Here is a 24,137-nt window from a genome sequence, read left to right as displayed (position 1 = left end):
CACACCTTTAAGGCTTTCTTCTGCAGTTGTGGCTTGGGTGAGTAGAAAAGGCTCAAAACTAGACTTCTGGTCTACTCCAGGAGCCATGAGGGAAGCCTGGTAGACCAGAATCTCCTGAAGGCTTTCACAAGCTGGTCTAAGAGACCCTCCTATCTAGCAAGGAGGATGGGGGAAGTTGTGATGGACTTTGGTATGGCCTGGGCTCAAGGACTGGTACGGCCTCAATGCTGGATGCAGAAGCTGGAACTGCTCATAGAAAAAAAAAAAAAACCAAACTCGCAGATTTGCCAGTACTTGAGCAGAGCTGGCAGTAGCGTCAACTTCCAAGCCTCCCTTTTCCAGCTACAAAGCTTAACGCTATGATGCACCTGATGTGTTGGCATCCTGATGCAGGCTGTTCCCAGCCTGGCTTCCATTATGGCTCTGAACAATGATTTTCAACCTTTTCCCAACTGTAACCCCATGTTGCTAAGATTTTCAGAACATCCCTCCACCCAGCCACGAAGAAAAGAGGGTTGTAAGCATCTGGGCCTGCTGGCAGTCCCTAAATTGAGAACCCAGTTTTTGAGTAGTCTCAGGGTTAGTTTAAACCAGGACACAACCTGTAGCACATGTTCCACAAGTGGCATGGGCATCTGCTGCATGGCACTAGCCCTGGGTGCTCAGTAAAGGGAGGCACCAAAATGGAACGAAGGAGGGCCTGGAGCCTCTGGCCACACAGAACAAAGTGGGGTAGCAGGAGGTACAAGGTGTCATCACCAAAAGTCAAGTTAACCCTTTACTGGCCCTGCAGTCACTACCAAGTTCAGGTCTTTGGACCCTCACTCATATAAAACTGCAGTTTTCTTTCTTGCAGCAGCATCCTGCCTGGACTCTGCTCCACATAGTGGGAGGCCCAAGCTTCCCTGCCTCTGTTCTAGTGCCCCAGGGCACAGTCAGGTACACTTCTGGGAAGCAGAGATCACAGTGGCACTGGGGGACAGCATGGGGGTGCAGGGCAGGACTTAAATTCGCAGGATACTTGTGGAAACAGCTGGCCACCGCTGCTTTAAACCATGCCGAGAGGCTGTTTCAGCATCCAGAAAAATCACTAAGGAAACTACCTGCCACACACCCTTTCCACTACAAATGACCCCTATGATGGCTCTATGCCACCTGTGGATTTCCTTGTGTCTGAAGACTCTTGTTCCAGCCAGACCCAGATCTACTTTGTGCCACAGACCAGCATAACATCAGATTTGCCAACAGGCAGGGGGGCTGGGGGTTGGCTCAATATCGGCAAACCCACCTGTTACCAATAAAACACTCACCCTGAATACTGAAATGAAAAAATAGTTCACTTACCCCGCAGCATATTCTGCTGATGTTTTGCTGTGCAAATCAACCTACTAATTCCTTCAATGCATTGACTCTTGGATTCAAGCTCCTTGTCTTTTGTTTTCTTGGGCAAAAACATCACTGGAAGAAAAATTCAAAAAAAAATTAATAAATTAAACTTAGTTTCTGCCAGCTAGAAAGTTACACTGGAACAAATGGTTTTTTACAAATCTATTACTAAAGCCTAAAATTTCTCCAAACTGGTCCTCATCAGTTTGGGCTTTCTAAAAAAAACCTAAATTCTTACTGCCTCAATGCAGTTCATACAACCTCAGTCTTCACCACCATTGCTATGTTAGCTTGTTTTAACCTCAGGCAAAACTGCCCTGCCAGGATACAGACACACATATTCCATTATGAGAGGTACAGCCGCTCTCTGGCTCAAATACAGCACACTCTGTTTAAGTGCATGGCCTTAGGACTAAAGAAAAAGCCCTTATCATGAATTAATATGTAACAATGCTTATTAACTACAGGTACAGCCTCTTACCTTGTTTCTCAGAGCACCTTAGGCCTCTAGTAGCAGTCTTGAAATTGACAGGACCCAGTGAGATCAAGGTGGCTTTAGAAAGCCTTCATATAGATGACTCATAGCCTGTTTCATCAGTTATACAGTTAAAACAACCTACAGTTCTGTTGCAGAAGTAAAGAGAGTAGAGCTAAAAGGGAACTGGCTCTGTGGTCGATCCAAAGAGTACTGGTTGATGGGATCAAATCAACATGGCAGAGGTGACCAGCGGTGTCCCTCAGGGCTCAGTACTCAGACCAGTACTCTTCAACATTTTCATTAATGATCTGGATTTGGGCATCAGATGCAGACTGGCAAAGTTTGCAGACAACACTAAACTATGGGGGAAGGCAGTCACACTGGAGAACAGGTTGGGGATGATACAGGCTGACCTGGACAGGCTTGCAAGGTAGGCAGACCAAAACCTGATGGTATTTAATGCAGAGAAGTGCAGGGTACTCCACCTAGGGAGGAAAAGCCAGCATCATACTTACAGGCTTGGCAGTGCTACACTCGCTAGTACCGTGACTGAAAGAGACTTGGGGGTCTTGACTGACCCGACCACAAGATGAACGTAAGCCATCAAGGCAATGCTGTGGCCAGCAAAGCAAATCAGACTCTGGCATGGATCCACTAATGCATCTCAAGCAAAACCAGGGATGTTATCCTCCTGCTCTACTCAGCCTTAGTGAGGCTGCAGCTGGAGTACAGCATCCAGTTTTGGGGCCCCCCCACTTCAGGAGGGACAAGGATAAGCTTGAGAGTCCAGAGGAGAGCCACCTGCATGATCAAAAGGCCAGAGTAAGCCTTGAGGAGAGGCTGAGGGACGTGGGACTCTTGAGCCTTCTCTTCTTCAGGCTGAGGGGGAACTTGGTGGCAGCCTGTAAAGTACATAAGGCAGGGGGTGCACTGGGATCTGGGAGAACACTAACTTACCAGGGCTCCCCAAGGGATAACAAGGTCTAATGGCCACAAACTTCTGGAAGGCCAATTTAGACTGGACATAAGAAAAAACTTCTTTATGGTCTGAGTGTCCAGGGTCTGGAACAGACTCCCCCCAGAGGTGGTGCAAGCACCTACTCTGGACTCATTCAAATGGCATTTGGATGCTTATCTTGCAGGTGTCACTTGACCCCAGCAGACTCCCTGCCTATGGCAGGGGGGCTGGACTCCGTCTTGGGAGGTCCCTTCCAGCCCCTAATGTCTATGAATCTATGAGTGATTCTCAAGTAGGTTGCCATGGCATCCAGGGGTGCCTTAAGACCCCTTCATAGATGCCACACAATGTTGGGTGCGACTCGCAAGCTAAACCCAGAGATTTCAAATAGGATTCTATAGTGTTAAAAGCATTCTGCCTTGTGGTAGAAAGATCTGAGTTCTTTGCCAACAAAAGCATTACTTGTTTCTATAGTCAAAAAGGATGAAAACTAGGAGTTGGCATTTTCCGAGGGATGCCTTAAGTTTAACAAAGGCAAAGACCACCTGACTAAAGTCATTCTATGCACGGAAGCCAGTGTTTGTTATAATGCAAGCAACAGGGGAAAACAAGACCAGCTTATAGTTAAATGAATTATGTGTTTATCTGATCTTCATCCAAGTGGAATTCACGGCATTCTAAAACTTATCATACCACCTAGGGGAGATTCTTGCTTACTGCAAGTCATTTTCTAGAGCACCCTTCCCCCGAGATTGTAGCCTCACTTTCATTCACATGGTAAATCTAAGGATGTACACATAGCCACAAAAACACCAGTCCAACAGTTCAAAGAACAGCAGTTCCATGTGCAGAGCTCAGAGGGACAGGTGAATGCTCCTGAAAACATGAAAGGGGCAGGGAGGGGAAACAAAAGAGCTCTTAAAAAAAGAAGTCCAGAGCTTTCAGGATCAATTTGAATTTGAGCTAAACTGCACAAGGCAGTTCTAGGAAACCTGAACATGCTAAGTCCAGTCTGGGAAAATTTCATACTTGAACTGTCTATTAGATACAGCCTGGCTTCCCATTTCCCAGAATAAAACATACCACATCACCCAGTACCACAAACTAGAAGAGACAGACAGTGTTCACTGCTGATGTGGAGTTGGCACCTCCAACAGGCTCATCAGCAGCAGCCTTACAATCTTATCTCGCACAATTCTCAGCTTGGGGGTATTGCTGGGTCATACATCCTCATGTACCCGAGTACTGTCAGTAAGTGCCGGATGCTGCTTTCTGGCTGCCATTTGCAAACAGAAACTATGGATGCAATAATTAACCAGGTATGACAACTGAGGTTACAAGGGGACAGGACAACACTGAGTCAAATGCATCGGCTGAAAAACCGTCTCTGTGAATCTCTACCGCTGCAAACTGAAATAATAATAAAACTGGGCAGCTCAATCCCATGCTTCCTGCCTCAAGTCCCTTCTAGTCCTACTTCTCTATGATATATCCCTTAAGGCTTTAAGCCTCAAGCCAAATTCCAAAACAGGTCCAAACTCCAAAGCTGTCTGCATACATTTTTAGTGACTGCTTTTGAAAGCCTTGGGCACCAAGCTAAAGAACTGGTCCAGCCTCACAAAAAAGTTTATGCTGCCCATGTGCAAACTGCTCTCTGTAAGGTTAAGGTTGTGGAAGAGTCTGCTCATGGAATTCTGTAGGAAACAGCATGTCACCAGAAAGGACTAGATGTTTCTATGGAATCTATAACAATCATTTAAAAAGAAAGGACGATAAAAGCCCACCTGAAAGCCACAACCCCCTATACGCCATTAATCCTATGGCTAACATATTGCTGCGTGCAATTATCTTGTGGCTATGCTCCACATACCCATGCTACAGTGACCACCTTTCACTGGTAGGCACAGCAGATTAGGAATCCAAACCAATGCAACAGCTGTAAAATTGCTCAGTTACCAAACATGATGCCCTCTTATGGCATCACAGGGAATCAGTTCCCATCAGCCAAACAGTCATTTGCCTCTAAAAGCCAACATAACTAACAAGGCATTTTGGTGGTGGGGAAAGCAGCAAAACTTAAAACATCCTGGGAAAATTTATAGTCCGTGCACACAGTATCTTGCATGCATCAAAAACTCCTCCTACAGCGACAGTAACCTGATGTGTTATCTTCCATCTTACCCTTTTTGTTTTTTTCCTTCGTCACGACTGTCATGGACATTGTCGGAACAGTGGTGATTTCGCCACTTGTGGGTAACCTGCTGACCTGGAGAGACCGGAAAGTGCATTTCAGTGTGTTTTTGGTAGTGGAAGGGTCCTTCTTCTCTGGATCTCTCTTTTTGTCTGTGGGCTGAACTGCAATCCAGTAATCCACCTGCAGTCCCATCAGCTCAGCACCAAGGCTCTGGCTAGAAGACGGAAGAAGAGAATCATTTCTATATGCTAGCAGATAGGACATCGAATTTTCTAGTCACTAGTGATTTTGGTTACCCATGTGAAAGCCCTTCGAGAGGCCAAACGCTCAGCATTTTTGGACAAAATCAGTAGGGCTGTGCGAAGCTTCGGTCCCCAATTCGGCAGAGATACAGCCCAATTCAGTGGCCGAATCTCCGAATCCAAATCGAATCAAGAGACCCTTTAATCTCTCCAAATCAGATTGGAAAGATTCAGCAATTCGGACATAGACACAGCTTTAAATGTTTTTCCTACATACCTCAAGGTAGCAGGTGGCTCATAAATGCCGAGATGCTGGGGCAGATGGAGTGTCCCACAGGAGCGTGGGAGGGTCCCCAGCGCACTCAGCAGCAGACCCGGAAGTGGAACCAGAAGCATTTCTGGTCCACTTCCTGGTCTGCCGGGAAATGCATGGGGGGGCCCCCCCCTGCGTCCCCCTGGCTCAGCAACTGGTGCCTCCTGGATTTGGGGGGGCACCCAGGGTCCCCCCCACAGCTGATCACCAAGCTGGGGGAGTGCAGGGCCCCCCCCCCCATGCGCTCGGCAGCAGACCCAGAAACGGACCGGACATACTTCTGGTCCACTTCTGGGTTCGCTGCTGAGCATGCGGGGGCCCTCCCACGCTCCTGTGGGACACTCCATCCGCCCCAGCACTGCAGCGTCCATGAGCCATGACTGGTACTTTGAGGCATGTAGAAAAAACGTTTAAAGCCATCTACGGCCAAATCGTCGATTTTCCAAATGGGCATCAAATCTTCAGATTCAGATTTGGCTGAATCAAATCAGAGACAGTGATCCAAATCAACTAATCAAATCACTGTCTCTGATTCAGGCCGAATCGAATACGGTCCATTTCACACAACCCTAAAAACCAGGCTCCTGAGTTTTCAAAATAGGAAAACAAGTACTGGAAGCACATGGAAAGAGTTACACTCCAAAGCATAAGGTGACACTTCTCTTCCTAGGAAGGAAGTGACTAAGATGAAGGCTAGTTACGCATGTACATAGCTTTTATCATCTAGAGATTGTTAACAAAACTGGTTACAGGACTGGATACTGTGTAGATCCAACAACTTCTAAGTAATTCCTCTCACTCTGATGGTAGTTCTAAGAAATACAGCATCCGACTGTTCTTCAGAATAGGGGACATTGTAGAATACAGCCAATGTGCTGACCTGGGTTTCCAGGGCCCAGTTGTAGTCTGCCTGCATAGTTCACAGAACCAAAGCAACAGAAAATGAATTACCCATCCTAACTAAACACATTCCCAATAAGATCCTGAGCTTGACAATAAGCCTTGAGGGGCAAACAAATATTTCCCCTTGTAGCTGCCAACACCAATTCTTAGCTACCATTAAGGCATAGGACAAGACTCATTTCAGTTGGCTGGTTGACAAACTGCCACCGAATCAAGGGGCCAACCTAATCAACCAGAGACAGCCATGTTGCAGGAATTCATGTGTTGAGGCACCAACCATGTGGTTTTCCCATGGCTTGATTCCCAGGATGGACGACACAAAGGCTTCCTGCTGGGTTCAGTCAGTCAATGAAGAACCTAAAAGAAGCAATCTGGCAACAAGTTCATCCCCATTCAAGCACACTGCAGCTAGTGGCTCCTACAAGCAGTCAGCACAAGCTGTTTTTCACAGTTTGCTCAGCAGAGCAGTGGAAAGAGCTCTCTGAGGGACAGAAGGGCTAGTCAGGCTGCCTGCAGCTACATGACATTACTGCCAAATCTGTTCCCATGATTCCTGTTGTCACTGTGCAGACTCCTCTCCATCCTCAGCTGTGAAGTAAAAAATCAAGGTGGATCCTACAGAAGACAATATTTTCAAATTTGGTGGGGCTGGATATCAGGGCATGAGAGCTTTTCTACTTTCCTTGAGGCAGGGAAACGCATACTACTGAAGAGCCCAAGAGAAACACTTGGGTTCAGGTAACCAGGACTAGGCAGATCACCAATATCCCCATCAAATCAACAGAACAAAGTCAGGGACGTATCCTCTGACTCTCCTAACCCAGTGAGGGCTGATGCAAAGGAGAGTACAAGGCATGCCCCGTGCTCACACACTCCCTCTAAAAACATCTACACTACATGCCACCATTGGAGACAGGATACTGGGTAAATGGACTATTGCTCTAACCCAGTAAGGCACTTTGTACATTCTGATCATCTATATGTAGGAGATTATCTCGGGCTGCTGTAAACTAGCTGGTGGCTTCCAACTGAAGGGTCCTCCAACATGGCATGCTAGCTGTGGTCCTGTCCTACCTTCGAGGAGCTTCACATGCCAGCACTTTCAACCTCATTCTGCAAGGGACTGATGGGCACATGGGTTGTCTTGCCAGGATCTGAATTCCTAGACCAGGGGTGGGCAAACCCTGGCCCCCAGGCCAGATTGAGAGCTGCTCCAGGGCTGGGATCTTGCGGCAGTGACAGCATGGTCCTGAGCTGGGACAGAGCTGCGATCCGCTGCCCACACACCCCAGGCAGGCAGTGGATCGTAGCTCTGCCCCAGCTCCAGAACACACTGTCACCATTACAAGACCCCGCCCAGCTGCACGCCCTGCCAGAGAGCTGCAGGACCCGGTCTCCATGGAAACCCTGATCTCAGTTACAGCCATGCTGCTCCTAGGGTCTCCATGGAAACCAGCCACAGCAATGCAAACACAGTCTGCTGGGAAATGGAGGCTGGCTGCTGGCCAGATCTGCTATTTGGCCCATCCCTGTCCTAGACCTAGAATCAGCATTTAGGAAGAGGTACAGTTGCATTTGGACCATCATGTCCTAGGGTCTACTATTAAAAAGTTGAATTAGGGTGGCCTTGCCCCTTGGGCACTCACTCAGCTGTGTCCACACAGAACAGGGAGAATGGACTAGGCACTGCTGAGAAGAATCTGGGGGTCTTTGGTAGATTGCAAATTCAAATAGCAAGCAGAAAGACAACACTGTGAAAAATAAAATAAAATGCAACTTTGGGCTGCATTATGAGAAGTAGCATCATGTAAAGCACGGCAGATGATAATACCACTCTAGTCTGTGCTGGTTAGGCTTTTTGCTGGAGTTCTTTTGCCTAGTTCTGGGTGCTGCATTTTAAGAGAAATGTAGAGAAACTGGAGAGGATCCAAAGGCAAGTGACAAAGATGACAAAGAGGTTGGAATTCAAGCTCTATGGGGAAAGATTTAGTTTAGAGAAAAGGAGATTATGGGAGGACATGAAAACAGTTCTTAAATATCTGAAAGGCTGCCACAGACAGCGAGAGAGAGAGCGCGAGCGAGAGAGCGCGCAACTATTCTCCTTTGCTACAGAGGGCAGGACATGAGGCAATGGGTTTAAGTTGCATTAAAGGCGATTTAGATTAAACTGGGGGGGAAGGGGGAAGCTTCTGAAATGTTAAGCCTAGTAGGACAAAGAACAAGCTGCCCAAGACAGTTAAGGAATCTCCTCCATTGGAGGTTTCAAAACAGCTGAATTAACATCTATCCAAGATGGATATAATTCTATGTTCCATTCTCTAGCACCCTCAAGCCTACTATGCTTCATAACCCTTCCATGCAGTGATAAAAACCTAGAAAGGTTTCAAAATTGGAAGAGTGAGGAATAGGACTGAGGCTATGTAAAATTCTGTTAAGTCACAATGCAATTTATAAGAGTATAGTTTGCAGTCAGCATAAAATGCAGAGAACCTTAGCTATTCATTTTCTTGCTTAGGTGCTAGAGTCTTGAACTGTTAATGTGATAGAGGATATAAAATATGTATTTTGTCACAACCATCTGAGCTCTGACTGACTTCCATCTTTTTTTTTTTTTGTTTACTGGTTAAATGAACCAAGTGAACGCAAGTCCCTTATAGCTTCCCACAAATTCCTCACATTAGACAGATAACCAGACTTGGGATGAAAGCTCACAATTTTCCGTAAGGCCAAAAAAAAAATCAATACCGTTTCTATGAAGTTACATATGTAACATTAAAAAAAGTGAATAAGCAAAGTTCTACCTTTAATATTTGACAAACTGATTAGCAATTCTCAACCAGTGTGCCAGGGCACCCTGGGGTGCCTCGAGATCTTTTAAATACTGTCACAATGTATGAGGAGATAAGTGCAGGCTCAGGCTCACTCCTGGCCCCTCTGCAAGGAGGTAACCACTGCAATAAGTAGTTTTTTATATAGGGTGGTGCCCCATTTGCAGATTATGGAGGGGTGCCTTGAGTCAAACGAGGGCTACCTCAAGTCTAAACGAGGTTGAGAACCACTGTATTAGTTAACAGAAATCAAGGTGATAGTAGATAAAAGTTCAGTTTGTTGTAATACTACGTATCTTTTCACACTCTTCTCACACAGCACATATATGCCAAGCTTAGCAATTGATGATGCTCTTAGCTAGTCTTTTCCTTGCTTTTAAATTTTAGTTGCAGAAAGCTCCAGTCATCAAGATGGGCACATGTTTGCAGGACCTTGTGTTACAGTTCTGCTGTTTAAATATATACAGTTTGATATTGCAGATCATAAATCCTACAGACTGTGCATTGCAGCTGGGTCAATAGTAATGCAAGAATTTTCACTTCTGTATTTCTTGACTAACTATGCAGCATTAGTGCTGGTTTAACACTCCTGTTGATACCATACAAGGATATATGAAATAGGAGCACAAGCTTTACTAGAAGTTGGAGGGACTTGGGTTCCTAAGTCACCCAGGTACTTTGAGCATGTGGTAACTTTTAATGCACTACTTAAAAATAAAGCCTTTGTGGCAGCAGGACTCAACCTATGATTATCACCACCAGGAGGCGGCAGCTTAGGATCTTGAATGGGGCTGGGGCTGCCCATGCTTGTCCTGATGCGGACAGTCAGGTGATTGTCAGCATGGGACTGGAACATACCACACGTTCAATTTAAGTTACCATGCAAGCCAGTGAAAAAGGTGTTCTTCATTAGGTGGCAAACTATACCTAAAAGATATTACATTTTATGACAGCAAAAATGTGTAGTATATTGTCATTTATGGCACGATTGGCAACATTAACCACACTGTAAATGTAATGTCTGCCAGGGCCCGTGGCCAGTGATGGAAAGGAAAACAGTTTTCATTCCAAATATTACCAACATGCATTGCAGAAGTAACTCATCCTGCTCTCTCTTTTAAGAGGACAGATTCTACCTAGGGCCCCCTCCTGTGCTTTGCTAGTTAGCACAGTGATCCACTTGCATTCTAGACTGTGACTGAGTAAACAACCAAAGCATTTTTGCTGGTCTTCTCCAAACTTTATTTTGTCCCTCACCTTTGTATGACCACAAGTATCCAGAAGCAACTCTCTCTCACTTGCAGTGGCACCACAGCTATACAGAGCTATTCTGAACTGGAAAATGAAAGACCAAGGCTTGTGACCTGAGCCTAGTATTACACTGGCTTTTAGCTGCCCTACCACAAGCTCCTTTAATTTGGCTTTCATTAATATGTCTGAGGCCTTCCTGTTCATTGCTTCCCATTTCTCTTCTCCCAGAGAGTATGTATGTTATTTAGATGATACTGTATTCCATTCTTCAAATCAGTTGCATCATCCCTGCGGTCCCAATCTCTGTAGGCCTTCTCTTGTTTAACCAGTCTTCCCAACTCCTCCCAGATTCACTATCTGGGAACCTCTTCCACCTGCTCTCTCTTTCTAGAGACATTATTTCTTGACATTATTGTAATACCACAAAGCCCCAATCAAGAAAGAGGCCTTATTGTGTTAATTAAATGCAGGAGATACATCACTGAAGAGAGGCAAGCATTTTTGTAGGCGATATCTTTTATTGGATCAGCTGCATGGTTGGAATAGACTAAGACAAGCTTTCGGGTACTACAGTACCCTTCCTCAGGTCTCCCTTACATCCCTGAAATAAGCCAAACCAGACAGTAATACTCACCCAAGTGGTGCCTCCCAGATCAGCATATTGTAATTTATTACTACCCCCGGTGATAGTGGATGAAGGGCTAACACCTGAGTGAATTCATATAACCTGGGACAGGAATATGAACGATAGCAACAAATGCTTTCCCTAAGGTTCTGGGTCACTATACACTATGCAGCAAGTGTTAGGCTTGGAGTCAACTGGAGATCTCCCAGGCAAGCCACCCCCACTACCTGAGCCTTAGGTAACATTACAAGTTTCCTTGGACATACAGAAAGACGGACTTACATATTGCAAGCAGGCCTGCTGCCTTATCCCACAAACACATACATTCACCGCAAACATCCTAACCCTCCTTGCAGACACTGAACTCCATTAACAAGTGACCCAACTTGATGCTCAAAAAGCTCTGTGGCTGAAGGGTCCTCTCACAAGCTACTGAGCCCACCCAGTATAAAAAGGCTCATGTCCTCTGAAATGAGGCAGGCTTAGCTACACTGTGTTCAGGCTAAGAGGGATGACTAAGAACTTGGGGCTGCAGCATTCCTTGCAGAGATTTCATTTTTACTGTATTTCAGATAATACAGTAGGAGGAAAAAAAAGGCAGAAGGTGCTTTACCTGGAGGAAGTGAAGCTGCCAGTAACAGACGGCGAAGAAGGTGGGGTGGGGGAAGCTTCCTTCACAGCAGGAGACACAGAAGGTGGGGTAGAGGAAAGGACACTGGAACTAGAGGGAGCTGCGTCATCGGAATCACCTTAAAGAGAAGGATTCAAAGTGTTGGACTGTGTTCTTCACCTGCACCCTCCCTGCTGGCAACCTCTGGGCAAAGCAGAGGGTGGCTGGAGATCTGAGCTTGACATGTGCCTGAGTCATCCCATCTCCCAGACTTTGCCACTGTATGCCCTGGGGTTAGTCATCTAACCTGCTCTGAATGTCCATAAAAAGAAGCCACTGTACCTCTCTCACATGGGTGCTTTGAGAGTCATTTAGGGCCTAACTGTTCTCCCCAGAACATCACAGGAAACACTTTGTATAAAAAGTGCATTGCTTCCACCAAGCCATCTCTGCAGCATAAGCTGCTTGTCTTCCACAGCTTTCCTGGAGCTGTCTGCAGGGGCTGCAGTCCCTGTATAGCAGACCAGGGCAGAGCCAGGGATAGGATAGAAAGACTGGAGAACTATGCAGCACTGCCCCCAAACCCCACAAGGAATCCATAGACACCAAGGTAACATATACATTAGCTTTTCTATGGAGCCCTTTCTCTGCTAGCCCATTAAGAGGGCTTCTTTTTGTGCCAGTGGTAGGACTCAGTGCAAACATGCAAGCTGGTTGCAGGGAAGGCAACCACAAGGTTTAGAAACCAAGACCCCTTCCCTCATCCCCTCCTGATAAAATTTGGAGGGAATTTCACCAAAAGGAATCCTCCATGCTTAACATCTGTAAAGCCTTGAGACACTCTAACAAAATGCTCCAAGAATAGCAAGAGCCATATAGTTTTAATGATATGTTTTATCCCTGAATGACAAGCGGACTGCATCCCCAAAACACTAAGGAGTTAGGCACAGTTGCAGAGCAGGAGAGAAATTAAGATATGGAGCCTCAGAAGAGCAGGCAATGTTGAGGCAGACAAAAATGGGAATGTTGTTCCAGATGAAGAGACAGGATCCATCATATCAAAGTGGTAAGAATCTAGGGAAAAGCAGAAGTGAGCCTCAAAAATCACTTACAGTAGAAACAGACCTACAGTGCCCATGTAGTCTTGCCTTTGCTATAGACTACTCCCTGTCTTAATTCACCATCTGAAGGTGGCTATAATACTCGCCCATCTCTTGTGGGTATTGGGAGCCTGATCTAAGTATTTGTACAGGGGTTAGTGGGGATCATGGATCTTGATCTAAACCCCAATCATTATCATCACTATGCACAATTAAGCTGGCTGAGTTTGTAAGGCCTTGTGCTCTCAGCCTGTGCTCTCACTACTGCTTGGATATGTCATGATTTCTGAAGACTGTCTGATGGATTCTATAATTTTACAGGCCATTCAGAGCAACACTGAGGAGATGCTTATTGATGTGGGTGACAAAAGAAGTTAGGGCCACAAAGAGCCCTTCAATGGCAACACTACCTGCTTCAACCACTTCTGCAACAGTAGGGTGATGGCAGCAGTCCACTCCTGCCACACAACTTTGCTATATCGCAACTCTGCCCATCCTCCCACCCCAGTTTAAAAATAAGAACAAAAGGAGAGTAGTGGGGATTCAGCACTCAGTCCCTGGCATAGGAATGGAGTGATGCGTTTCAAGGAGTCTCAGGCAGAGAACACGTCAAAATAGATGAATATGAGGCTTGGGGGTCTGGGGCTGGGATGGAGGGATGAATCAGCTCAGCCCAAAGAAGCAACAAAGCATGCAATCCCCTTGCTAAACTTGTTGGACAGTTTTTAATATTTAACATGCTCCAAACTTTCCCCAAGATCTACACTGAGCTAAAAATTGTCAGGCTTAGAACTGGTTTCCCCACAAAAGTTGCACTAGTTTAGCCTGATTTGGTATGAAAAACTGATTTGGTTAAGTCAGTGCAAATGCCATGGCTGATGCAGACTGGTTTAAAATTGGTTATAGCTGTTTAAATATACACCGGTAAATTTACCAAGTAACCGAGGAGTGGCACCGGATTAAAAAAAAAAAATCACACCTTCAGTTAAACCAAATACCAGGAACCAGACCTGAGCCTCTTGCCAATAGACTGAAATATGAAAGTTGGCCTGACATCATTGCCTTGTACAGTTTAGAATACGAATGAATAATCATTCCACGTGCTCCATGGTTATATTCAGGCAGTACCTGTGCTATTGGTCTGCCTCAGTAGAGGCAGGACAATGACAACTGAAGTCAGAGGAAATGCCCAAAACATGCAAGGCCTATAGTATTTGGTAGAGCCCACTGGAATCCCTAGACAATCTGTTCAGTCAACCTGACAGACTGAAGGAAAACAGAGGCTCACAATGCAAATAAAAGGATCTTTCACTGAAAAAAAAAAAAAAAAATCCAGGAAAATCTAGGCGAACTGCATTACTGTTGGGCCCCAAGAGAACTGCAGGTGCAAACAATGGGCTACTACAGGCTCCCAACTTAAGGGTATTTTAGAATTACAAAACAAAACAAAAAAGAAAAAACAAAGAACGAAAACCAAAAAAAACCCCAACCAGGTATCCATCTCTAACTGACCAATGGCACCAGAGGTGGATACTCCTTCTCTACTCCCAACTGTTTTGGGCAAGGGACTCTCACAACTGTGCAGTGGACTGATCTCTATACAAATACACACAAAATCAACTCACTGAGTTCTAATACATATTCCGTTACCTTCAGTGCAGGTCTGTGTGTGGATGCTTGCTTAGGAATACAAATGTTCCTGTTCAGATGAACAGCGGCCATTAAAAACAAGTTAGCTGTGCTGGTGTGTGGGTGTGACCTGGTCCCTGGGTGACTGAGGTCACCAACATAGGGGCATCTGCTCTTTGTTGCAGATAACTTCCCCTACACATTACACAGGAGGAATTTCTATTTTTGAGTCCTGTGCAAGCAAAAAACACCCTGGCACATCCAGTCCCACCCATTACTCCCCAGAGATTCATTATAAAATTCTTATCTGAAAAACCCTCTGGGCACATGCCTTACTGCCTGCCTTACTGTGGATGTGCTGCCCAAGTTATTTCAGTGCAGCTTCTTCAGACACTAATGTTTAGAGTCTGCTAGCTCAGGGCTAGAAACTAGGGCTGCGCGAAGATTCAGTCGCCGATTTGATATGACAGAGATTCAGCCTGATTTGGTGGCTGAATCTCCAAATCCAAATTGAAATCAGGAGACCCTTTAATCTCTCCAAATCAAAATCGGAACCCTCCAAATCAATTTGGAGACATTCAAAAAGATTCGGCGATTAGGATACGGACACAGCTTTAAATGTTTTTTCTACATACCTCAAGGTACCAGGTGGCTGGTGAGTGCTGCAATACTGGGGCGCATGGAACGTCCCACAGAAGCACAGGGCACTCCCCAGCACGCTTGGCAGCAGACCCAGAAGTGGACCAGAAGCACTTCTGATCCACTTCCAGGTCCACCAGGGAGCCTTCCCAGCTCGGTGACTGGTGCCTCTTGGTGCCCTTGCAGCCAATTGGGTTCACCGCTAAGCATGCGGGGGGCGGGCGCGGCAGGGTGCGTGCGGGCGGGCACCGCCACACTCTTGTGGGATGCTCCATCCACCCCAGCATCGCAGCATTCCTGAGTACCTTGGAATATGTAGAAAAAACATTTAAAAGCTGTGTCTATGGCCGAATTGCTGATTCTCTGAATCAACATCAAATCTTTAGATTCAGATTCTACTGAATCGAATCAAGGACAGTGATCCAAATCAATGAACTGAATCACTATCCTCAATTCGGGCCGAACCTGAATCCAAATCGAATGTGTCCCGTTTCACACACTCTTACTAGAAACAGGACCTCATCCATTCCCTGTCCCCATCACCAATACAGCCCAGCCCACCCAGCTAGGTCTGAAAAGCAGACTAACATGGTAGTATTTGAAAGCACAGAACTGCTGTCTTCACTTTTTTGGAGGAAGATGATCCCAAGTCATTTTTCTCTTCCTCTCAACCCTGCACAGCTTTCCTAGCATCGTTCCCAAAGGGCTGCGTACGTGCATTCAAACAACTTGGGAGAATTCTCCCAGGATTGCTCTCTGGGTAGAGAAAAAACTTACCCAGAGCTGCGTATACAACAGGGATGGGCAAACTCTGGCCCGCAGGCTGGATCCGGTTGGCTGTGAACCCCGGTTCCCAGCTGCCCCTTCCCTCATGGTTTGGGCCATTCTCCATGGAGACCCCAGCCGCACCTGTGCAGAAAGCTCAGGCTGGGTTTGCCATGGAGACCAGCCTCAGCCACACACAGCAGTGCAGGGGGCTGCTCTGGAGCCACTGGAAACTTGGGATGGGGGCAGCTTGCTATGGAGCCAGGGCAGAGCCATGATCTGTAGTCCATACGCTCCAGGCATGGCTGCGCAGACAGGGGATTGCAGCTCTGCCCCGGCTCCAGACCAGACTGTCACCGCTGCAAGGAGTTGGGGCAGAGGCACAATCCCCTACTTGAGCGCCCCCGCCTGGAGCATGCAGGCTACAGATCATGGCTTTACTCTGGAGCAAGCTGCCCCCATTCCAAGTTCCCAGTGACTCTGGAGCAGCCCCCTGCACTGCTCTGCTATGTGCGCTGCCAGTGAGGTTCAGGTTGGTCTCCATGGCAACCCTAGCCTGAGCTTTCCTAGCAGGTGCAGCTGGAGTCTCCATGGAGACCAGCCCAAGCCATGAGCAGGGGCTGCTGGGAAATGGAGTCTGGCTGCTGACTGGATTGGCCATTTTGCCTACTCCTGGTGTACAAGCATCTGAATGCTGAGGTCTTGAAAAGTAGAGAGCTTGCAGTGCTTCCAGCCAGGGGTGGGAGGTGGGGAGGGGATGTTCATGCATCTCAGAGTGCAATGTAGGCTTCCTCTGTCTGCCTGGCAACAGATTGCAGTACTGCACATGGCAGCCCTGATTGGCTAACCCAGACTGCCCATGGTCAACCTACATTTCCCTGCAGCATAATGTGGGGAGTGCAAAGTGGGAGTGTTCTGGAGCATTAGAGTTCAGTGAGCAACATACTGTCTCCCTGTGGGGAATGGGGAGAAACTGGAAAGAAACCACAGCATGTACAGACATTCACTGTCCCAGAAGAAACTCTCCTGGGAGTTTTTTAAACCTGGTTGTTTGCAGGTTATTTTTCTCTTAGAGTGGCCATTTTTACCATGGGAGAAAAAGTCTGACCATCTTACACTTGTGGTTTCTCCTGGGAGAGCAGCAACTCTCCCAGAAGAAACTGAATGTCTGTACAAAGCTTCATCAGCTTCCAAACACAGAAACCAGGCAAATCCCAGGGCTGCCCTCAGAGACCCCGAGGTAAGCACAGCATGCTGCACAGAATACAGCCTTGTGCTGCTGCTGCTGCGGCATCTAATATTCTCTTGCTTCTGCTTCACTGTGCCCATACTCTAACTTCTCCCAGACCTCCTGAACTAAATCCCTTCCCACCCTGGTGGAGAGGCCTGGGTGTAAGGATGGGAACAAAGTCCTTCCATGGGTAAGGAGCTACACAAGCAGGGTTCTCCTCATGCCTGGATCCATGAGCATCTAGAACACAGAAATAAGGCATTTCGATTTACTTTGAGGCATACAAACAATCTCTAGTTTGTAAAACAGGAGTAGTTTGGGATGAAGTAGCGATACAAAAGCTTACACTGATAGAATCCTACTGCCACACCATCTGATGCACACAGAAGCAGGCAGTGCCACATCTTCAGATGTTTTGATGTTTTCTATTATATGACCCTGTTTTCAGTTGCTTATAAAACAGTGCTCAGGCTGAAATCTTCCATGCTGAGCATCCATCTAGCATTTTTTGGGGTGGGGTGGGGCAAGTCCTGAGACAATGCATCCAGCTGTTTCCAAGAACCAGCAGAAAAATTAACTTTTGCTCACATTAAAAAGAAGAACAAGCAGGAGGGGGCAACAGGGGAGGTTCTCTCATTCTTCCTAAGAAATCAAGGCAATTGATTAGTTACCTCAGGTGCCTGTACACAAATGCACGGAGCCTGGGAAACAGGGAAACAACCAGGAAGAACTGGAAGTCCTTGCACAGTTAAGGCACTATGGTGTGATTGGAATAACAGAGACTTGGTGGGAGCTCAAATGACTGGAGCACTACCATGGATGGGTATAAACTGTTTCAGAACCACAGGGAGGGGAAGAAGAGGAGGAGTTGCACTTCATGTAAAAGAGCCATAAGATTGCTCAGAGCTCCAGTACGAAACTGGAGATAGGCCTGTCAAAAGTCTTGCTTAGGGACAGAGGAGAGAGCTACAAGGGCGATGTTGTGGTCGGGCTCTGCTATAGACCACCAGACCAGAAGGAAATGGTGGATGAGGCTTTCAAACAGCTAGTGGAATTTTCCTGATCACAGGCCCTGGTTCTCATGGAGGACCTCAAATCACCCTGACATCTACTGGGAGGGCAATACAGCAGTGTGCAGGCAATTCAGGAAGTTTTTGTGGTGTTGGGGACAACTTCCTGGTACAAGTGTTGGAGAGACCAAACAGGGGTTATGCTCTTCTTGACCTGCTGCTCACAAACAAAGAAGAATTGGTAGGGAATGCAGTAATGGATGGTAACTTGGGTAGCAGTGACCACGAGATGATTGAGCTGCTGGCCATCATCTTTGAAAACTCATGGTGATCGGGAGAAGTCCTGGATGATTGGAAAAGGGCAAACATAATGCCCTTTAAGAAAGGGAAAAAGGAAGATCCAGGGAACTACAGACCAGTCAACTTCACCTCAGTCCCTGGAAAATCATGGAGCAGGTCCACAAGGAATCCATTTCTAACCACTTGGAAGAGGAGAAAGTGATTCAGAACAGTTAGCATGGATTCACCAAGGGCAAGTCATGTCTGACCAACCTGATTGCCTTCTATGAGGAGATGACTGGTCCTGTGGATGCAGGGAGGCCAGTGGATGTGGCATACCTTGATTTTAGCAAGGCTTTTGATTCAGTCTCCCACAACATTCTCCCAGGCAAGCTAAGGAAGTACGGACTGGATGAATGGACTAAGGCGGAAAGAAAATTGGCTGAAGCACTGGACTCAGAGGGTAGTGATTAATGGCTTGATATCTAGCTGGCAGCTAGTATCAAGTGCAGTTCCCCAGGGGCTGGTCCTAAGGTTGGTTTTGTTCAATATCTTCATCAACAACCTGGAAGATGGCTTAAAGTGCACCCTCAACAAGTCTGCAGATGACATCAAGCTGGGGGAGAGTAGTAGATATGCTGGAGGGTAGGGCTGGATTTGGAACAACCTAGACAAATTGGAGGATTGGGCCAAAAGCAATTTCATGAGGTTCAACGAAGACAAATGCAAAGTCCTGCACTTAGGACAGAACAAGCCCATGCACCAGTACAGGTTGGGGGCTGCCTGGCTGGGCAGCAGCTCTGCGGAAGAGGACCTGGGGGTTACAGTGGACAGTAAGCTGAATATGAGCCAACAGTGTGCCCTTGTGGCCAAAGAATGATAATGGCATACTAGGCTGCATTGGTAGGAGTCTTGCCAAGTAGAGCAAGCAAAGGGATTATTCCCCTCTATTCAGTACTGGTGAGGCCACATCTGGAGTACTGTGTTCAGTTTTGGGCCTGCCACTTCAGAAAGGATGCGGACAAACTGGAAAGAGTTCAGCGGAGGGCAATGAAAATGGTGAGGGGCCTGGAGAACATAACTTATGAAGAGAGGCTGAAGGAATTGAGCTTATTTAGTCTAGAGAAGACAAGACAGAGGGAATTTAATAGCAACCTTCAACTACCCGAAGGAGGTTTCAAAAGAGGACTGTTCTTAGTGGTGACAGATGACAGACAAGGACAAATGGTCTCCAGTTGCAGCAAGGGAAGTTTAGGTTAGATATTAGGAAGAATTTTCTCACTAGGAGGGTAGTTAAACACTGGAGCAGGTTACCCAGAGAGGTTGTGGAATCTCTATCCTTGGAAGTTTTTAAGACTCTGCTAGACAAAGCCTTGGCTGTGATGATCTGGTTGGGAATGGTCCTGTTGTGAGCAAAGGGTTGGACCTCCTGAGGTCCCTTCCAACCCTAACGTTCTATGATTCTATGATCTCTTGCCCATACTTATTACAGAATGTGGAATGTGCGACAGGAAGCAGAGCTTGTAAGTAAAGAGAAGTATGGTCTTATGTTTAATGCTGCCCTAGAGCATAATGTTCTTTCTCCATCTCTGCTATGGAATCTTTGCACGCTGTCAGGCAAGTCATTTAAACTAAGTATTTAACAGGCAGCCATTAATTTTTCCTTTCTTCATGGCATTTGCAACCCTGGGGTGTGATTTGCAGAAGTGCCCACCACTCACAATGCATTAAAAATTAGTGTAAGCTGTGCCTTGAAAACATGACATACTACCTAATGCAAAGGGGGGAGGGGGAGAAATCAGGTTCTATGAGTCTTAAATTGCCTCGATTTTTAACCTTAATCTCTGCATCTCTGCTCCCCCCTGTACAGGAGTATAGTGTTAGTTCTTCACCTCACAGGGGTTTCATAAAGATGCATAAATATTTGTAAGCCAGTCAAATGCTATGGTCATGAGTGCTACAGAAGACTCCATAAGAAAAGTAAATAAGCATTAAAACAAAGCTGGGTCTATACACTGGGCAAAAAATTAGAAAACAACAAAACCCCAAACCATTGGTCATTCACAAAGCCCCACCCACTCAGGGCAAAGGATGCGACAGGGACCCTGTGGAAAAAATGTGACCATGTCATTAGACAATGTCATAATGCATATGCAAAGGAGGGATGACTTCAGGTTGGTACATACAACCTTAACTCTGCCTTCCAAGGTATAATTATTTGAAATATATTAAATAAAACCTTCCCTTTGACAATTGTTGTCAACTGTTTCTGATCCCCCACTCTCCGTTTCTGTCAGAGCACCAGAGAACAGCAGTAAAGTAGCACCATCATAACAAGCTGCTAGAATCTGAACTACTGTTTTCCCAGTGTGTCAGTGACTCAGTGTTTCTGAGTTCTGGTTAAAGTATGCCTCTGCTATTTTTGTCATCAAATGACTTCCTTGGAATAGATCTGAACAGAAAGCAAACACCTCTGCATTTACAGACTTGCTTAATGCTGTGGTAACTTTTTTATTTTTAGGGTTATCTATGCAGGATTTTTCCAGTTATGCTAATATAGCTATGCTGTTATAGTAATGATAGTATAACTCTCCCCCCCAACCTTTTTTTTTGTTTTGTTTCAGTCCAATTCAAAATGGTTTCCAAGTTCATGTAAATTAAGTCAGTAAAAGGCCCTCACTCCAAAATAAGAATTTCTCCTGGAAAGTTACACTACTATAATTATACTGCTTTGAATTCACACAGTACCTCATAGTAGTATAACTTCCCCATGTAAAGAAGCCCAATATGCCATAACCACCAAGTGACCTTTGACAATTGAACCCACAGATTTGAGCATCCTCATAACATGGTTTGCAGTTCCACTCTGGAACGCTAAAGAAAATAAAAAGAATTAAAAAGGTTCTATTCATTACCTGATGTAGCCGAGGACTGTTCCACTATTCCAACCTTTACCACCTAGGATGGAAAAAACAACTGAGTCGCATGTAATGGCAGGCTCCAAAACTTTAAACAAACTTAGCCAAAACACTCAGCTCCACAAGTTCTCTTTGCATAAGTTTAATGATGCAATAGGACCAAAAAGATGTTTTAAAAACATGTAGCAAATGTTCTGGTCAGGGGATCACATAGCTGGCCTACTAGCAGCCATACAGCACTCCCCTGACTCTCACTCTTTAAAGACACAGACTACACAGTGTTGTCAAAAGCAGAGTGTTTGAGAGATCTTGCAGTTTAGATTATGCTAGGGGCTATTAACAGCTCTAAGAGGTCTCCAGGAATAAGACAGGGAGTAGAAAGGCACCTAAAACCCACTTTTGCTCATTACTTCTGTTCAGTCAAGTGCTAGCATGGCACATACCTGTAGAGACAGGCCTCTTCTCTTATTATCAAAACACAGCCACATCTGGGGTGCTGTTTGGCCAAATACCTATACTACAGCACAGCAAGTAATAGTTTCCAGTTGATAATCTACCATCAAAATAAATGCCTCCAGCACTGGTTAATGTTAGAGGATCATCACAGCTCTTGATACGGAAATCCAAATTGGAGCTCCTGACCAGGGCACTAAGGCTAACATACACTAGGGGAGTATAAGTGTATTGAGACATGATGATTTGACTCCTAACCAGCCAGTCAGTGCATAGCATCAATTTATTAAAACTTTATATGGGGGAGAGGGAAACAAAATACGTTTTATATTCTAAACCAATCATCCTTATTGTTATAGTTAACAGTCTCTGAGACTATTGAAAGTCATTCTGAAGCCTTAAGACTGATACTTAAATTTGAGAGACTAACATTAGTAGGAGAAAAGTGGCCAATATACTGCAATGAGTCGATATGAAACACAGGAAAAAAGGCGTAAAGGATGATAAATGTAAGTAGCTTCAACATCAGGAAGTCAGTCTTTTGACCTTTTCCATTTCTACTCTGAGGCCTCCGCTACCTGTTACATGCATTACACAATTAACTGGTTAATTGCACAATTAATTTAGTCTGGCTACATGTACAAAGCATTAACACACCATAAAAAGGTCCAACCAGCTATAAAGTTAGAGCTCAAAAGTGTGCAATATCTTTATTGCCAATTGCAATCCAGCTTTAATTTGCACACGTAGCAGGGGGCTGGGAGTCCTGTAGCTGAGGGAACTTCTCAGCCCCTCCAGTGCCCCACAGCTGCCAGGATGGAGAGGCCTGAAGCTGATGGAAGTTTTGGTGCCAAACAGCTGCAGAGCTCTTGGTCCTGGTGGCTATAGGGCTGCCAAAAGACAGTCTGCAGCCAAGAGACTCTTGGTCCCAGTGGCTCTGGTATACTGCCACAGATTCAAGTCCTATAGCTGACAGGAGCTGCAGGAGTTTTTTGCTTGCTGGTGCAGGAGAGCCTGGGTGGCATTCCCGGACTTTCCTCAGACCAGCATGATAAGGCATGATAGGATTTTATGCTGAATACCATAATCACACCTCCTGCCATACACTTGTGGCATGCAGGAGGAACGACTGGGTGGATTGTGCATCAGTTCCTATCATGCCTTTACCTGAATGTTTAGAGGGGTCCTGATAGTCAGAGCTGCACTCTGTAGCTTGGGAGTCGCATGTATACCCTGACATAGGAAGAACAAAGATGACTTCAAACTAAATTACTTAATCCTTCACTTAACATGAGAGATCAGCAGAAGGCTGCTTCAGCTCCAACAAAGCCTTCATACCAAGAATGCCTCTGCCCCCCCCCCCCCCCCCCCCCAGGAAGAATGTGCATCCTGTTAAGGTCCCTTGATAACCAACAAGCTGCTAACACAACATTCACAGGTTTGCAATCATTGTACTACACAGGCAGGACCTGGGTTTTTACAGATTAGGCAGCGAGCCCTTCAGAACAGGGACTAATTTCCTGCGTGCATGGTATCCAGCAAAAGCACCATTCTGGCTAGACCATCTTTGTGAGTTCAAGAACAATACTCCTCTGAAAGTGTTCCCTTTATAATGATAAAGCTCCCCTAGTACAAAAATGGGGTATGGATTTAGCCTTTGTTTGGACGGAAGCTGGGGGAGCAAACCAACCAACAAACCACAGTCCCAGGTGACAAAAAGCAGCACACAGCATTTTGTTTGGAGGAATCTAACCCAAATACAAATCTAACCCAACTCTGACTAACATGTAAAACCACATATAGGATTGCCATGTGCTATGGCACAGGGGTGGGCAATTATTTCGGTCTGAGGGCCACATAGAGAGTTTTGATGAGCTGTTGTGGGCCCGGTCAGCACCCCCTCCCCTGCCCACAAGCAACAGCTCACCAAAATTCTCTATAGGGCTTTGAGTGGGGAGCAGTGTCCAGGAACAGGATGACCATGATCTGCTCCCTGCATGCCCTGCCCTTGAGGGGGGGAGGAGGGGAGTAAGGAGTGGGGTGCTCTGCCAGGGATCCAGCCAGGGGTGAGGAGAAGGAGGGAGGGAGAGGCAAGAGGGGGTGTAGCAGAGCTTGTCCAATCTGTGACTGCCCGCGGTGCTCTGCATGGGATTGAACTCCGTCCAGATGTGCCCGCTAGCCCAGCCCAGCCCTGGCCCATGCATAGCTTCTGGCAGGGCTGTTCCTGATGCTGCTCTTCTCTCCTCACCTCCAGCAGGAGCCGCCCAGATGAAGCTTACCCTGTGCCACACCCAATTACCCAGAGCAGTGCAGCAAGGGCAGGAG

General features: G+C 46.2%; 1 protein-coding gene across 6 annotated transcripts in view; it reads right to left on the bottom strand.

Annotated features, from left to right (window-relative positions):
- Nucleotides 1-24,137, bottom strand: part of PACS2 (phosphofurin acidic cluster sorting protein 2) — a 96,832-nt gene that overhangs the window by 3,220 nt on the left and 69,475 nt on the right. For all 6 annotated transcript variants that reach the window (XM_025192634.1, XM_025192638.1, XM_025192640.1 and 3 more), the window contains 4 exons: nt 21,357-21,399; nt 11,792-11,927; nt 5,004-5,230; nt 1,345-1,458 (listed from right to left, as the gene is read on the bottom strand). In XM_025192634.1, the coding sequence (XP_025048419.1) occupies nt 1,345-1,458; nt 5,004-5,230; nt 11,792-11,927; nt 21,357-21,399 (520 nt within the window). The remainder of the gene's footprint in view (nt 1-1,344; nt 1,459-5,003; nt 5,231-11,791; nt 11,928-21,356; nt 21,400-24,137) is intronic.

The sequence above is a fragment of the Alligator sinensis genome, unplaced genomic scaffold (assembly GCF_000455745.1).
Source record: "Alligator sinensis unplaced genomic scaffold, ASM45574v1 scaffold647_1, whole genome shotgun sequence".
NCBI lineage: Eukaryota > Metazoa > Chordata > Crocodylia > Alligatoridae > Alligator > Alligator sinensis.
Note: the sequence above shows the minus strand (reverse complement) of the source record. Positions and strands in the feature narration are given on the sequence as shown.